General features: G+C 42.4%; 1 protein-coding gene across 2 annotated transcripts in view; it reads left to right on the forward strand.

Moving 5' to 3' along the window:
* The window catches only part of PDE4D (phosphodiesterase 4D), a 355,973-nt gene that overhangs the window by 294,044 nt on the left and 46,887 nt on the right, over positions 1-15,042 (forward strand). For both annotated transcript variants that reach the window (XM_040579497.1, XM_040579498.1), the window contains exon 6: positions 12,809-12,921. In XM_040579497.1, the coding sequence (XP_040435431.1) occupies positions 12,809-12,921 (113 nt within the window). The remainder of the gene's footprint in view (positions 1-12,808; positions 12,922-15,042) is intronic.

A 15,042-nucleotide genomic window follows, 5' to 3' on the forward strand; every position in this document is an offset into this window, starting at 1 on the left:
TTTCCTGTTGTTTTTTAAACTTCTTTTGTTCCTAAGCAAGTATTGAAGAAACCTAGCTGTAGTAAAACTTCCTGTAACCTGAGCACTGTATTATAGCAAACTATCCATACATGGGAAGTTGATAAAGAGATTCTGAACAAAACAAACAAAAAACCAAAACAAAAACCAAACAAAAAAGCCAGTGCTAATTTGCCTGCGTACAATATCACTTGCTTTACCAAACTGCACACATCAATCTAGTTAATTTCAGATTAGCTAAAATGCTATGAGGAAACAACCAGTGCTTTTGAAACTGGTTCTAACTGATGACTAAGCAAGCTTTGGTAAGCAGAAAAAAAGTGTTTTACCAGAAGTTTTGAACTTGTCAGGTGTCAAAGGAAATGTAGAGTCGTGTTGGGTCACACCAACACAGTGTTCAGAAACATGTATCAGGAGAAGGTGCTCCTAAATCAGGAACTGGTGTCCTTAATCAACACTAAGCTACAGTAATTAGTAGGCACTCACACGGCTGGCAGTGTAAAATACTGTATTTGTCAAGATATTAAATTAATGTTTCTGGACATAGCTGGCTTGCCTGAAAAACGTTCATGGCTAAACTGTTCTTGTCATTTCAGGTAGGTCCTATAATCTATACAGCTTTTTTGTTATCAGTTGTGCAGTGCACTGTACAAATACGTAAATGCCATGCCACTACCCTTGTGTGTCAGTGATGAGCAAAATGAGTGTAATGTAAATGGATATAGTTTAGATATGGTTTGTTAATCCACTCTTACACCATTAAAGGAAGGTACTTGTAGTGGTGTGACCCTGGCTGGACGTCAGGTGCCTACCAAAGCTGCTCTAGCACTCCCCTCCTCAACCAGACAAGGGAGAGAGGCTTGTAGGCCAAGATGAGGATATGGAGTGATCACTCAGTGATTACTGTCATGGGCAAAACAGACTCACCTTGGGGAAAATGAGTTTAGTTTACTACTCAAATCAGAAAAACACCTTCCCCCCACCCGTTGCTTCTTCCCAGGCTTAACTTGATTCCAGATTTCCCCACCTCTTCCTGCTTCAAGTGGTGCAGGAGGATGAGGAATGGGGGTTGTGGTCACTTCATCGCATGTTGTCTATGCTGCTCCTTCCTCCTCAGGGGGAGGCTCCTCACACTCTTACCCTACTCCTGCATGGGATCCCTCCCATGGAAGTCAGTTCATGAACTTCTCTAACATGAGTCCTTCACACAGGCTTCCCATGTGTGTGGGGCACGAAGGCACACACCTTCATGAACCCCCCCAGCGTGGGTCCCTCCCACAGGGTGCAGTCCTTCAGGAACAGGCTGCTCCAGCGTGCATCCCCCATGGGGTCACAAGTCCTGCCAGCAAACCTGCTCCAGCCTGGGCTTCTCTCTCTAGGGGTCCTGCCAGGAGCCTGCTCCAGCATGGGCTTCCCATGGGTCACAGCCTCCTTTGGGCATCCACCCACTCGGGTATGGGGTCCTCCACAGGCTGCAGGTGGGTATCTGCTCCGCCGTGGACCTTCATGGGCTGAGCGGAATCTCTGCTCTGGTGCCTGGAGCATCTCCTCCCCTCCTTCTGCACTGACCCTGGGGTCTGCAGAGCTGTTGCTCTCACTCCTCTCTTTCACTGGCACTTTACATTTTTTTCCACCTTCTTCTTAATGTACTGTTACAGAGGTGCTGCCACTGTGGCTGACTGGCTCGGCCTTGGCCAGCGGTGGATCTGTCTTGGAGACAGCTGGCATTGGCTCCATTGGACATGGGGGAAGCTTCTGGCATCTTCTGACAGAAGCCACCTCTGTAGTCCCCCCCAGCTACCAAAACCTTGCCATGCAGACCCAGTACAGTACCGCATTAAAGTTCTTATTAGATTCAACACTACTGTTATTTATTTTAAAAGAAATGCAGTTTGCTCCTCTTTCAAATTTACCCATGACCCATTTCAAGTTGCTTTAAAAATGGAGAGCTGCACAGCACTGCTGTCAGAGACCTGCTGGCAACTGCAACAGTCCAGGCCATTGTGGTGCAGCCCATGAGCAACCATCCTGAATGATTCTGTTTTGACTTGCAACAAAAAATATTCTTTAATGTCAAGCTTACTGTAGTAAATGTTGATAAAAATCTTTATGTAAATGCACAACATTAGAAATTGTCCTTTAAATTGCTAATGGGAAAAATATTTGTAATTATTTGCAAAATACTTTGCTGTTTAGAGAAGTTACTAGTAGAAGATGGAATGGAAAAAAAATGTAGACTGCATCTGAATTAGGAAAAAGCTGTTTTTTCATGTCAACACTTAACAGAGATGTCTTTTGTACCTGCAGACTGTTTTACCAAATCTCCCAGGCCTGGACAACTGATTACTCTCTTACTGCAATGCCTGTATATTCCTGCTGCCTTCAGATTCATACCTTGAGTTCTAGATCTTTCTTAGTTTTGCACTTGGCTCTGCGGATTTCTGCTTGGTTTTGCATCCTAGAGCAGACAGTGCAGTTCTTGCGTAGGATGCTGGGACAGAGCTATAGGGTCCAGCTACAGGTTTGTGCACAAAATGTAAAGAAGTTATCCATAGTGAAAAATACAGTTATTTGTGTTTCTTTACGTATGTGCTAGTATTTCCTTTGAAACCCATGTAGATGAGGTCTTACAGAAATGATATTTTGAAATTGGGACAGGCCTAGCTCACCTGGTAAAGATAACCTTAAAAGATGATGAACAAACCTCACCTTTCAGGAAAAAAAGGAAAAGTGTGGGGGGGGGCAGGTGAGAGAGAACCTATTGTTGTGTTAAGGATTAAGGACAATGTGCTTTTAGTGATGAATTGTGTCACAAAGAACAGATCTTTATTCCACAGTACTCTTTCTTGGTACTTGGTTTCTCTGTTAGGAAATCAAACATTTTGAGAAACAAATTTTTGGTTATTCACTGTGCCAAGTTTCTTTTTGCAGCACTGATGAGGAATCATTAATGAGCTTGTTAAGGCTGCTTGATTCTCAGGGCAAACTTACGCATAAGCTCCAGATAGCACTATGAAAACTATAGCAATTGCCTCTGCTCAGACCGACTGCCAAATGTGGGTGATTATCTTCAGCAATTCAGAAATCTAAGTTTTATTTTTAAGTAGAACATAATGATTTTCAGAACCAAAGTATTTTGTGGGAGTGTACCAGTATCACTGAAGTGTACTCTGGGAAAAATTTCTGAGCTCCGTTAGAGAGTGTTAGAGAAAAGCATTCCCAGGCTGAAGTGTCTCCCCATCCTCATGGTAATGAGGAAGAGGAGGGACCTCAGATAATGCAGTTGTGGTGTGCATTTCAGCATCTTCTCTGGCAGCTGCTTCACTTTGTATAAATAAGTAAAGAGTTGCACCACAGAGATACTGAGCATTTGCAGGGCTAGAAGGAGAGAAGCTTCCTTTTTATTGTTTATCCATACCAGAAGGAGTTGAGCAGAAAAATAATCAACAGATCCACCTCAACAATAATCAACAACCCTGCATTCAGGGTGCTTAAACAGCACGTGGGAAACTGGTACAAGAATGTAAACCTCTCCATTCCAGGACAGTTGCATAATAATCAGGCTACTTTAGGGTAAGATTTTCTTTTATTCCATTTCAGGAAAAAAAAAAAAAACCCAAACAACTGTGAACCAATTTGGTGTTACCTTTCTGTAGTGTAGGAGATGTATATGTTTCAGGGTTTTTAATTAGCAAAAATTTTCTGGGTGGAAAAAAAATTCGCTCTGTTCTAATTTGGGCCTTTATCCATGGGAGAAGAAAAGAACGTGTTGGACAATCTTTCTCAAATAATAAAAAAAAAAGCTCCAGAATGAGGTGAACTAATCATCACTGTGATGCATCTCACGTGAACCTTTTTGTTCTTACCCTACTTTTGCTTTCTTATTTCCTCTGCCTAAAATTTACGGGAAAGTCATCAGTTAATATGGAAAAGTGTGGCACCAAGTAAATCAATGCCAAGTGTTCAGCACAGGGCTTCTAAAGGAAAATATGAGGGAGAAAATCCTGTGGGTTTCAAGGCACTGAACTGTTGATGAATATTGTGAAAGAGCTGAAATTTGCTGTAAGGGAAACAATGACAGTGTTTGTTGATTTTTCAACTTGACGCATGGAGGAGCAGGTTGAGCTGTCTTGTGGTTTTGCTGGATGACGTTTGTCTACTGCTTACCTGTCATCCAAAAGAAATCAACTCCCAGCCTGGCCTTTTCACAGCCACAGAAATAGTGACTGATACTTACAATGTCAGCTCAAGGGTTAGTTGCCTTCAGGATAATTTCCTGAGGCAATATGACACAGAAGTATAGGAGAAATAATGGTTGACTCATTGTCCAGTGTAAAGAAATCGTGTGACTAACACAGTTCATTCAGTTTAACTGTAGGTTTCTTATCTATGACATAAATCTAGAACAGTGAGGCATATCTGACTTCCAAAGGAGTGTTTGTGTTCCTCTGCAAAAGCCAAAAATCAAACCAGTGGAAACAGTATTATGTTGAAACCAGCATAAATAGGAAGCGAGATTGTGCTTAAAAAAACTAGAAAAGAAGACCCACAGTTTTGATGTATTTGCACCATTATTTGATGAGATTCAATCCTGAATGGCGCTCTTGGGCAGTACTACAATAATATTTTGAATATATTAATCAGTAATAACACTAAACTAAAAGAAGCTATAATGATATTTATGATAACAGCAAAGGTTCTGTTAGAATCATCTTACTAAAACCAAACTAAGTTTATCCACCTCATCAGTCTTACAATTTGTAGACAAAAAGCTTATTTGCTTCTTCAGTAGGGTCTTAGATAAGTGTGAAATTTTACAGAAGATGCCGTAGATGATCTGTAGGTTTTGTAGAGTGAGGGTCTGATTCAGCACATACTCATTGGGAGTAATCCATCAAGAGTATCCCGGAACTTCACAGGTCCATTGTCTTAGTAGGTCACAAGAGCCCAGTGATACAGAGCGTGCTGCTAGCCACAGGCTGATTCAGGCATCACTTGACCTGCAAAGGAAGATTAAAAACTAAATAAATATTGGACCTGAAAGCCACGTTTGTTGGTTGCCTGTGTTCTTAGCTTAGGGAAGAGTGCAGAAGGGTAGTCCTTTTGTGGCACATAGATATACCGCCACAACTGGGTGTGAAGGGAAGGACAACTTTGTACAGATGAAGGAGGAAATTTCATTCCTGCTGCTGCCCTTTTTGTGGTTTTCAGGAATGAAAATGAATGAGGCTGAGTTCTTTGTATTTTTCCTTTTGTGTTGTTGGAAGGAGAGCAGGCTTCCTCCTACCCTGCTGGGGCAGGGCTGAGAAGTTTCCTCTCTCCTGCAGTCTCCAGGGCCCTAAGATAAAGGCTGTCCCCAGCTGTTCTCTGTTGCCATCAGTTAATTTAGTTTGTCTTATCAGTATCATGCAAATCTGGTTCAAATTACTACTACCACCAGAAACACTTGGGACATTTTTAGAGTGCTTTCCTCTAGGAAATAGGTGTGTATTACTAACAGCCTCCTATTAATTTCTGAAATCATTGACACTGTTAGCTAAATCTGATAGTGGGGCAGCGATTTGTGAGATTTATTAAAGATAAACTATGTAAAAATGGGCAAATTTATAGAGAGGCCTATTAACACTGTCTTTTGAGGAAACAAATCTGCAGTTTGAACACATTTCTTGTTAGATGCCAGAGGATCTAAGAGGAGAAGAGCCAATAAGAATGCCTTAACTCTTGGAAAGCTTCAAGCTTCATTCACCTTTCCCATTTTATTAGACACAAGGAGTTCTATTGAAGTTTCTTTAGCAAAGACCAGCTGAAATCTTTTTAAACTTCAGAATTTATCATTTTTTAATACAGTATGAGCTCAGGCTACACCACTGGGTGTCGTGACACAAATGCTTAGGGAAGCAGACTTTGTTAGTTCTGGTACTTACAGATATCTTTATATTAATTTTATTCTGCAGTGATTTTGAACATGCATTAGTAAAGTTTTTGAGAAGCTCTAAATGAAACAGAGATCCTGAAATTCTTTCCCAGGTGGGACATATTTCAGCTAGTCTAAACAAGTTCCATCTGGTAATAAAGATTTTGTGACAAAATAGACATTATGGATCTTGGAGCTATTGACGTCTCAGTTGAAACCAGCAGTAATCTGCTTAAAAGTAAAGTTCATGGTTTCTAATAGGCCTGTATTGTCTTTTGACAGAAACTTGAGCTATTTGTCTTCTGAACGTATGTTCTAAGAAAATAGAAAAACCAAAATTGTTAGTTGGTCTTTTTAACAGTAAAGTTTAACACATATAGATTTAGTGATTATTACTGCTTGTTTTCATCCTAATGCCCATAATAATATGTATTAATTGAGTTCTTCAGCAAAATCCTAATGGGGACTCTGTAATATCTTTTGATCACTTCTACTAGGGTCAGAAACCATTACAAAATGGTAAGCATGACAGTTGGCTATTTGAATCACCCACTTTTTGCCAGAATGGCTTTTATTTTTCAACTACTCATTTAACCACAGAATCACAGAATGGTTGAGGTTGGAAGGGACCTCTGGAGGTCATCTGTTCCAATCCGCCCGCTCAAACAGGGCCACCCAAAGCCAGTTCCCCAGGGCCACATCTTTTGAAGTTCTCCAAGCGAAGACTCCATAACCTCTCAGGACAACCTGTGTCAATGCTTAGTCACTCTTACCATAAAAAAGTGTTTCTTGATGTTCAGAGGGAGCCTCCTGTGTTTCAGTTTGTCCCATTGCCTCTAAATTTGTTCTATTTTGAAAATCTCTCACTTCTCTCATTATGAATTAATAGCAGTATCCTCCTCAGAAACAAACTGTTTTACAGCTACAGGGTGAACTAGTCTTGATGATAGATTCTCTCACATAGAAAAAAAAAAATTGTATAATAAAAGAAATAGGATAAGAAAGCAGCTTGAGTAATGAATCCATTCTCAGAGTACAGCATCAACACAATTACAACTGTTGGGAAAAAAAGAGATGTAGAAATGAAACAGACTTTTTCCCAAAAAATGCATTGTGTTCATGGAAAGAAAGCAATAAAAATTCATGCAGAGGACATTTTGCTACTTGAAAATCAAGAACTTTCCTCTTTTTCTTTATTTTGACCAAGGCTGATTGCTTGTTGGAAGGGCTTACTTTTCAACAGTGGTTGGGTGATAGTGATCCTCTGGCAGATTCTTACAGGCCGTGGAGTAAGGAATGTGTTAGTCCCTTGCCAAAGTGGTCAGTGGGGAAGGGCACACTGGGTAGGGATGTGTGGTAACAGAAGAAAATTAATTTAGCCTTGCTGGATATTAGATAAAAGCAAAGAGTGCAAGCATTTTGATGTGGCCTGTCATTAAAGCAGTGAATTACTTAAATACACAGTATGTACTGGATGTGTGTTTTCTTGCTTGGCTTCAATGATGGATACTTTTCTGGTAGTCTGGTGTGCTACTGTGGCATTGCAAGACTGTTTCTTAGGATGAATTTGCAAATACTTAATGCAGAAACACTTCTAGACTTTAGAACAAATTATATCAGTACTAGTAACTTCACTTCAAAGCTTCTTCCAAGAAGTAGATCAAATATTTTAACAGAAAAAAACCAGAGTAACATAGCACATGTAATATCCCCATCCCCACACAATGAACCTGAACTACATAGTGAGAGCCTAATGATACGGTTCTTCTATATTTGTAAGTCAGGAGTGCCTTTTTTACTCTGAACTAACTGTAATAGGCCTGTTCTAAGACCCACGTAACTTCTTTACAGTTATCTGCAACTTCCCTGTTACCTGGCTTTGTGAGAATACAAATACATGTTATTCATACCTTTGCCCTTGAAATACAGTCTTAGGGTATAGAGATCATTTTATAGCATAGTGGACTTCTCTGACATCATGGCAGAAATACAAAATGTTAGGGGGGAGAACCCCACCTTTTTTCCTAGATCCTAATTTAATGTGTGCTTTGTGTGTGTATTTCTTCATATGGTCCTTTTTTGTAAGTGTAGTCAAGTGTTTTGACAAGCTGTGCATAACTGGACTTTTATCATTTTGCTCCTTTTATTTCCTAGAGGTTACTACATACTGAGTTCAAGGAGATAAGGCACTTTCCATAGCTTAAGGCTAGTGCTGCTGGCATTGTATAAAGGAGTACGTTGGGGCAGTCTTGCAGATCATCACATCCTGAATGAAGAATAGTCCTAGTCATTTGGACACAGTCCAGCTATGCATAAGGCTACTAACTGGTACAAAGGATTTTTCTACACTGGAATGGAAACTTGGAGAGATTCCTGGCATGGGAAAAAGTGAGTGTTCAGAGTGGGACCATCAAAACAGTTTCTGAGAAATCTGATGCAGCTGAGTTGTCTTCCCAGATGCTCATTCCAAAATCTGATCAAGAGTATTTTGTTTTACTTGTGATTGTGGAGGGATATCTGCAATTTCTAGGAAAAAAAATACTATTCATAACCACATTTTACCAACATATGAACACTCCACAAAGATAGCCTTTTAAGTCACAATATTTAAAATTTTCTCAGTAAAACCTAAAAGCAAAGTGTTTTTTTTTTCAGTTGTAAAAGAGTGACTAAGAAAATGGATGCTATTTCTACACTGAATCAGTGTTAATACGGCTATGTTTAATAGAATGTGCCAACACTGACTAAAATGTCAGTCAGCTCAATATAGAGGTCATCAGTTAAGTATGAACATCCCCATTTACAGAAAAATATCTTAGTTTGAGCCAAAGAGAACTTTTTAAAAATGCTGTAGTAGTAAGAGAAACTGAAACTCTTGGCCCAGCAATTCTGTGGCACTGAACTTGAAACTTATACTAGGCAGAAGAGCAAAAAGACCATCAGAAAATTCAGGAAAGTTGTCCAGGGTCTGGTCCTCAAAGTAGATCTTCAGCTTATCTTCATTTAGAGTAGCCTGGAGGTTTCCAGAACTTCTTCCAGCTGCCTGGACAGCCAAAGGACAAATGCTGAGCCTATCTGGATCACACCACTGCTCAGCCATGGCCTTGTCTTGCCTCCAAGACACTCCCATTTTAAGGCAACACAGTGGTTAAAGCCCTTGGCTGTGTGCTTGCCGAGACAACTCTTCTTCAGTCTCTTTGCATCACTCAGATAATCTCAACTAATTGGACAACAATGAAGATGCTGTACTTACCTTTTCGTTCTGCTGTGCAGAATTTCCTCAAAGTACTACAAATGTTGGTATAAATACACTTGAGCGCTAGTAAAAAAGTCTAATACTGCTTTTCGTTCTCTGGGAGTATTGGGACACCATCTATGAGAACCATGATGAACGTAAATAATGTGGACACTGTTCCTATTATTGCCATATAGTAAATTTCCCCTATGAAAATTTTGAACAGAAGTTGTTCCTGAGTAAGTGTGAGAATATAAGTACAGCTATCTCTGGTGGAGAGTTAGGTGTGCTAAGAATCGAGTCTTTTATAAAAACAAGCAGTAGAACACTCTTTTTTTAAAAAAACAGGTGTGCAGCGATAAATGATTATGGCAGACCTTTTTCTTTCTGCTAGCCTTTCATTTGTTTTTTTCCATGTACTTTACCGAAAGCTACATGTGGTGGAATTGTTTGTGGTAATCTGTGAACTGTAAAGAGAACATTTGCTGTCACTTCCTTTTTTTTTAAAGCATATATGAAATAACATGCAAATTCTTAAAGCAACTGGTGTTTAAATTGTGTTTCTCTCCCTCTTATTAATATTAAAAAACGTTTGAAATTTCAAAACCCTCTCATTTACAGAAGTTAATCTAGTTTAGGACTTCATCAGGCAGGGGTGGGGGAGGGGGTGGGGGCTGGCGGGGAGAGGAAGGGTGATCATATGCCTATTCCAAAAAAAATGGTAAGTAGATCAGTCCTGGTTAGGCATAATTACAGAGTGCTACCTTAGAGGTAAGAAAGAGGTCAGAAAAATTGTTGTGAGGCTGTCAAAGCTGCATGGCTGATAATTATTTTTTTATTCTTAGCTTAGTGGTGACAGGGTGTTATACTTGAAAAGCTGTTAACCTCGACAACATTTTCCACCACATTGTATAACAACAAAAGTGTGGCCCAAATTTAGAGTTTCAGTACTGTTTAGAAAAAAGCTTTCCTATGGTTGTTCTGCCCTTCAGAACTGCAGGAACAAAGCGGCCCGTGCTTGTTTGATGGGTACTTTGTCACCAGTTAGAAACCCTTTTATTTCCATTTAAGCTATCAGGGCTGGACTGACGGCTCTGCAGTCTGAGAACTGGCAGGAGGTGCTGAGTCCAGCAAGTCTTTAGCTGAGCGGTGGCCATTAGAAGTTTACTCAGTCTCAGTGGTCAGTCAAGTCCCCACCGCAGCCACAGACTCTTGAAGTGCAGACGTCAGAAACAACAGATCGTAAGAAATATCCTAAGGGTGATGGGACTTCTATGTGAGTGATGAATTCTGCTTTCTAATGTGCTTTGAGATATATGGCAAGGTGGATAGTAGATAAGGATTCCTGGATGTAAGGTACTGTTGGTAATGTGTGTTATTGCTACATTGATAACAAGTTTTAAAATATGTAACAAACTGAGTGTTTTATTACTTTTACCTAAATATGGTATTTGTCAAGTTTATTTTGTTGTTTTCATACTTCTCGGAAAATCTTACCCTTTTACTCTCCTAAGTATTAGAAGTGATGATGCTTACTTGTGGGAAAGAAAGCCCAAACCAACAAAAAACCCTCAACCCTCTTAAGTTTCCCAATATCTGATTTTCAAGAACTTCTGAAGGGTAGGCTGTAGGCTAGCAACAAAGTATCTTCATTATGCTTTTTATCCTCAATTACATAATTGTATAAGGTCATCAGATAATTATGCATACTTTAACCACATCTCCACTTCATCAAAAGCTTTTAATGCAGTCTACTTACAAACATATTATAAAGAAAGTTATGTCTGTTTCCAGTACTGATCTTGATGAAATCTATACTGTAAAGTCAGTAAACCAGTCATGTTCAAGAATTAGTCAGCTGTGATGTCTGTGTGTTGCAGAACGTCACAGATTCTCTTTTGATAGCTAAACAAGCTAGAAAAGCCTTGTTTTTTTTTTGCCAGGGGAATTCTTTTGAATCTGATAGAATTTGTAGGAGGTATGACAAGTCTGAAAGACCATGTTTACAATTCAATGTGGATTATTTTTCTTTTGAGTATCAGCATTGTGTTTGCTCAAGTGGGAGGTTACTCACAATACAGGCAGGCACTGCAAAATTTTCTTTAAATAGTTCTGCTACTTAATCTCAGTCCAAACCTTTTCTTCTCACATTGCCTTTTTCCTGAGGCAAATGGACATTATTCATAACTGTGGAGTGGTTTTGCAATAACCACAAGTATGTGAGGTTTAACAGCTGTGAAAGAATCTGAAGTTTTTGAGCACATATTCTGAAATGTAAAGATATGAAACTAATACCCTAGATGTTGAACAGTAGTGCACAGAGCTATTTGGCAGTGGTCCGTGTTGGGGTGTTTAATTTAAAAATGTGTTTTAGTTAATTTGTTTGCTTGATTTTTTGCTTGTCTGACATTTTGAAAGTACAGATAATGTGATGTGAAACAAGTTAAGGGAGATGTTTTAGATGGCAATAACAAGCCCACTGAACAAACGTTTCTGTGCCTTGGGGTTACATTTGCATGTAGGTGATCCAGGATCACCCGTGCCAGGAGTTTCAAAACTTGATGTTTCAGATACACAGCTTGCAAGACAGCATGCTTGGGCTGAAACTCTTCTCAGCGCTGAGTTTAGTGTAGCGAAGCATTCGCCCCTTCAGATCTACGTCAGGAAAAAAAAAAAGGAAAGAAAAAAGAAAGAAAAAAAAGCGCTAGGCTTTGTAGGTGAGGCTGGCACCCTAGATGTGGAATTATTTTTCTGAAATTGTTTGCATACCAGCAGATCTGCTGTTGGGGAGTTGCTGATAGGAGGGAGTGCCTGCCTCTCTGTAAGGGAAACCCCTGCCTGGCTCCAGTGCGGCACAGAGCGATTTTGGTTAAACCGCGAATATCTGCGTCGCTGTCGGGCCCGTTGCACATACGGCGTTGCCGGGTTCGTTTCCAAAACTTTCAGCGGCTCCTTCTTCGCTGACATCCACGTGACGCTCCGTGCACGCGCGCGCTTTCCCGCGAGTGCGAGCGCTGCCGCCGTTACCGAGCGCTCCGCTGGCCGCCGGTGCTCCAAGCATCGTTACCCCAAGCACCTGACGCCCGCCCGTACACCTTCCCCACGCTGTATAAGCACTGGCCCGTTGACTCTCATGGTGCCCCCGGGGCTCGGTAAGAAAGCACAGGGGCGGCGGCTCAGGCCGGCCCGGCGGGTCCCGCCCGGGACCTGCGAGGCCGCCGGGGCCGCCCCCCGCCACCAGCCGTGTCGCCGCCGGGGCTGCGAAACGCAACAGTGCGGTGGCCGCCGCGGCGGGGTCCTCCCGCCCGCGCCCGCACCGGCAGCGCGCCCGCGTAGCTCCGCGCTGCCCGCCAGGGGGCGCCCCGGCGCCGCCGCGCCCCCCACCCCGTGGCGGGCGGGTAGGGGAGGCGAGGCGAGCCCGGCGGCGAGCGCGGCCGGCAGGAAGTTTCTGTCGGCGCCGGCGGTGGCCGACCCGGTGATTCCGGGGAAGAGCGCGGCCCCGCGGCTCGGCCGGGCTGGCAATATGAGGGAGCGGCACTCGTGTGTGGGCACCGGGCGGCGGCGGATGGGCCCGCTGGAGCTCGCCGTTAGCCCTGTGAAACGCCTGCGAACTGAGTACGCCTTTCCGTGTCTCTTCGCAGAGGAGGCCTACCAAAAACTGGCCAGCGAGACCCTCGAGGAGCTGGACTGGTGCTTGGACCAGCTGGAGACCCTGCAGACCAGGCACTCCGTCAGCGAGATGGCCTCCAACAAGGTAGGAGCCCGCGGCCGCGCCCCCCGTGGCGGGACGGGTGCGGGGGTCGCGTCAGCCGGGGCGGGGGGCGGCGGGGCCGCAGACGGTCCCCGCAGCGGGTCGCCGTTGCGGCGCCGCCGGCCGCGCACGCCGGTGTCGGCGGGAGCGGGTCCGCGGCGTGGGAGAGCCCCGGGCTGGGCAGCCGCGGTCCCCGGGGCGCCGGGCGGGCCGGTGCTGCCGGCTGCGCGCAGTGCTCTTCCCTACCAGGGCAAGCTGTGAAAGGGGTGCTGGTGACGGAAGGCGGTAGCGTTTCCCGGTGTGTCTCAGTTTCGAAGCCAAAAAGATAAGCCCTTCAGTTGCTCTTTCTTTTCATAGCATCCCATGGGGTTGAACTAGGGATCTTTCCTAGAAAACGGTGTGGAAAGTAGCATCAGGAGGTGATGAAGTTAATTGTTGGTCCCAGGGGAGCTGCATGCTAAATTTATTTGTAAACAGTAGTGCTGACCACTCTCATGTGTTACAAGACCACGCTCAGAACCGAGGTGCAGTCACAATAGTCACGACAGACCCAGAGGTGTGTTTCTGAGGCGGAGCGCACTCTTCCTGCCCTTCCTGGAAGCTGAGGATGCGTGTTAGCTAGGGAATTATGTGCCAGTATCTGTTGTGATCTGCGTGTGTATTTTTGTTTCACAGCTTGAAATAGCTGCCACATGCTCCATTCATAAGTTCACTTTCTTCAATGATTTTGGCTTACAAGCAATATGTAGCTATGTTGCTACAGTTAATTTTCAAAGCCCAATTAATAAGCCTGCTGTCTTGCTTCAGAATTTGTTTTTGTATTTGTCGTCAACTGAGTGTGGAGCTACATGTTCAATGAGAGAGAAGAAGAAAGGTTAGGTACTCTGGGTTTGCCTCTTGCGTCTGCGAAAGCAGCTGATAGCCATTTTAGTTGCAATTAGTTTTTTTCTGAAGTCACAAAATACTAAGCATATTTTATTTGGCTTACACCTTCTTAAAATTCTGCTGTCTTGCTCTGACTGCCTTTGTTTCTTATTCACTGTTTTTAAGTCCATGTTCGACTCAGCCTGCATGTAAAGTGTGAGGTATTTGCACTCTTGTGTGGTTTAGTCCTATAATATAATATCCCATTTACTGTTCTTGTCTTTAGAGACTCTTAGCAGCAATTACATCTCAGTTCTAAGAGTTATCTGCCTGGCATTTCCCTATTCTCCGAACTGTGTTACCAGTTTTTATTGCCAGTTGAAAGATCTCATTATTATGGGCATACTGCCTATGTACCGGCAAGTTACAAAAAGAGTTTCAGGGTCTGTTTAGCACTATTTGAATCCTTGTTTTTGAAGGGAGTAATCAGACTGACATGTAGGGCCTGATCTCTCATTGCTAACAAGTTTGAACACCTGTCTGTTCCCTCACTTGTGATGTCTGCATAGCCACTCTTTCACAAGATCCTGGACTTTCTTCAAGTATTTACTTATTACCTCCCGGTAACAGGTAAGATATGCAGTGTGTTGTATGAACAATAAGGACAAGCTGTTTCTAGAATAATTGTGAATTGATTTGTCTTAAGTTTTGCCAAGTATATTCAGGTTTTTACCTGAAAAGCATCTGTTCTTAAAATAAAACATGACAGCTGCTTTGCATCTTCAAGTAAACACAAAGGTGCTATATCTGATACTATGTTTTGTTTGTATTTGTTTGAACTAGTTAATTGTTTGCCATAGGTGACAGGATAAACATTCTTCACGCGTGTTTATTCAAATGAAAAGGAATATGTGATTCAGAAAAAGTTTTTGATCTTGTTGTTTCCAGCATAAGATCATACAGACGCGAGATGGATGTGGGGTACACAGTAAGCCTAGTTGTTCTAGTTAATCTGAAGGTCAGTAAGAATGTTGCCAAGCTTTACATCAAAACCAGGATTTGTATATTGCAGTAATTTCTACTCAGTCCTCAGTCTGTTTGATCTATCAAATATAGATGTACATGTCTAAAGCACTTTATTGCTACTTACTGTTTCATGTTGCAGTATTTAGGAAAAAACTGGTATTACTGTATTGGAAAGGAATAGCTGCTGTTTGGTTCTGCAGGTCATATTCAATTCCTGAGGTAATCTTTCTCCCA

This window comes from Falco naumanni, chromosome Z (assembly GCF_017639655.2).
Source record: "Falco naumanni isolate bFalNau1 chromosome Z, bFalNau1.pat, whole genome shotgun sequence".
NCBI classification, from domain to species: Eukaryota; Metazoa; Chordata; class Aves; order Falconiformes; family Falconidae; genus Falco; species Falco naumanni.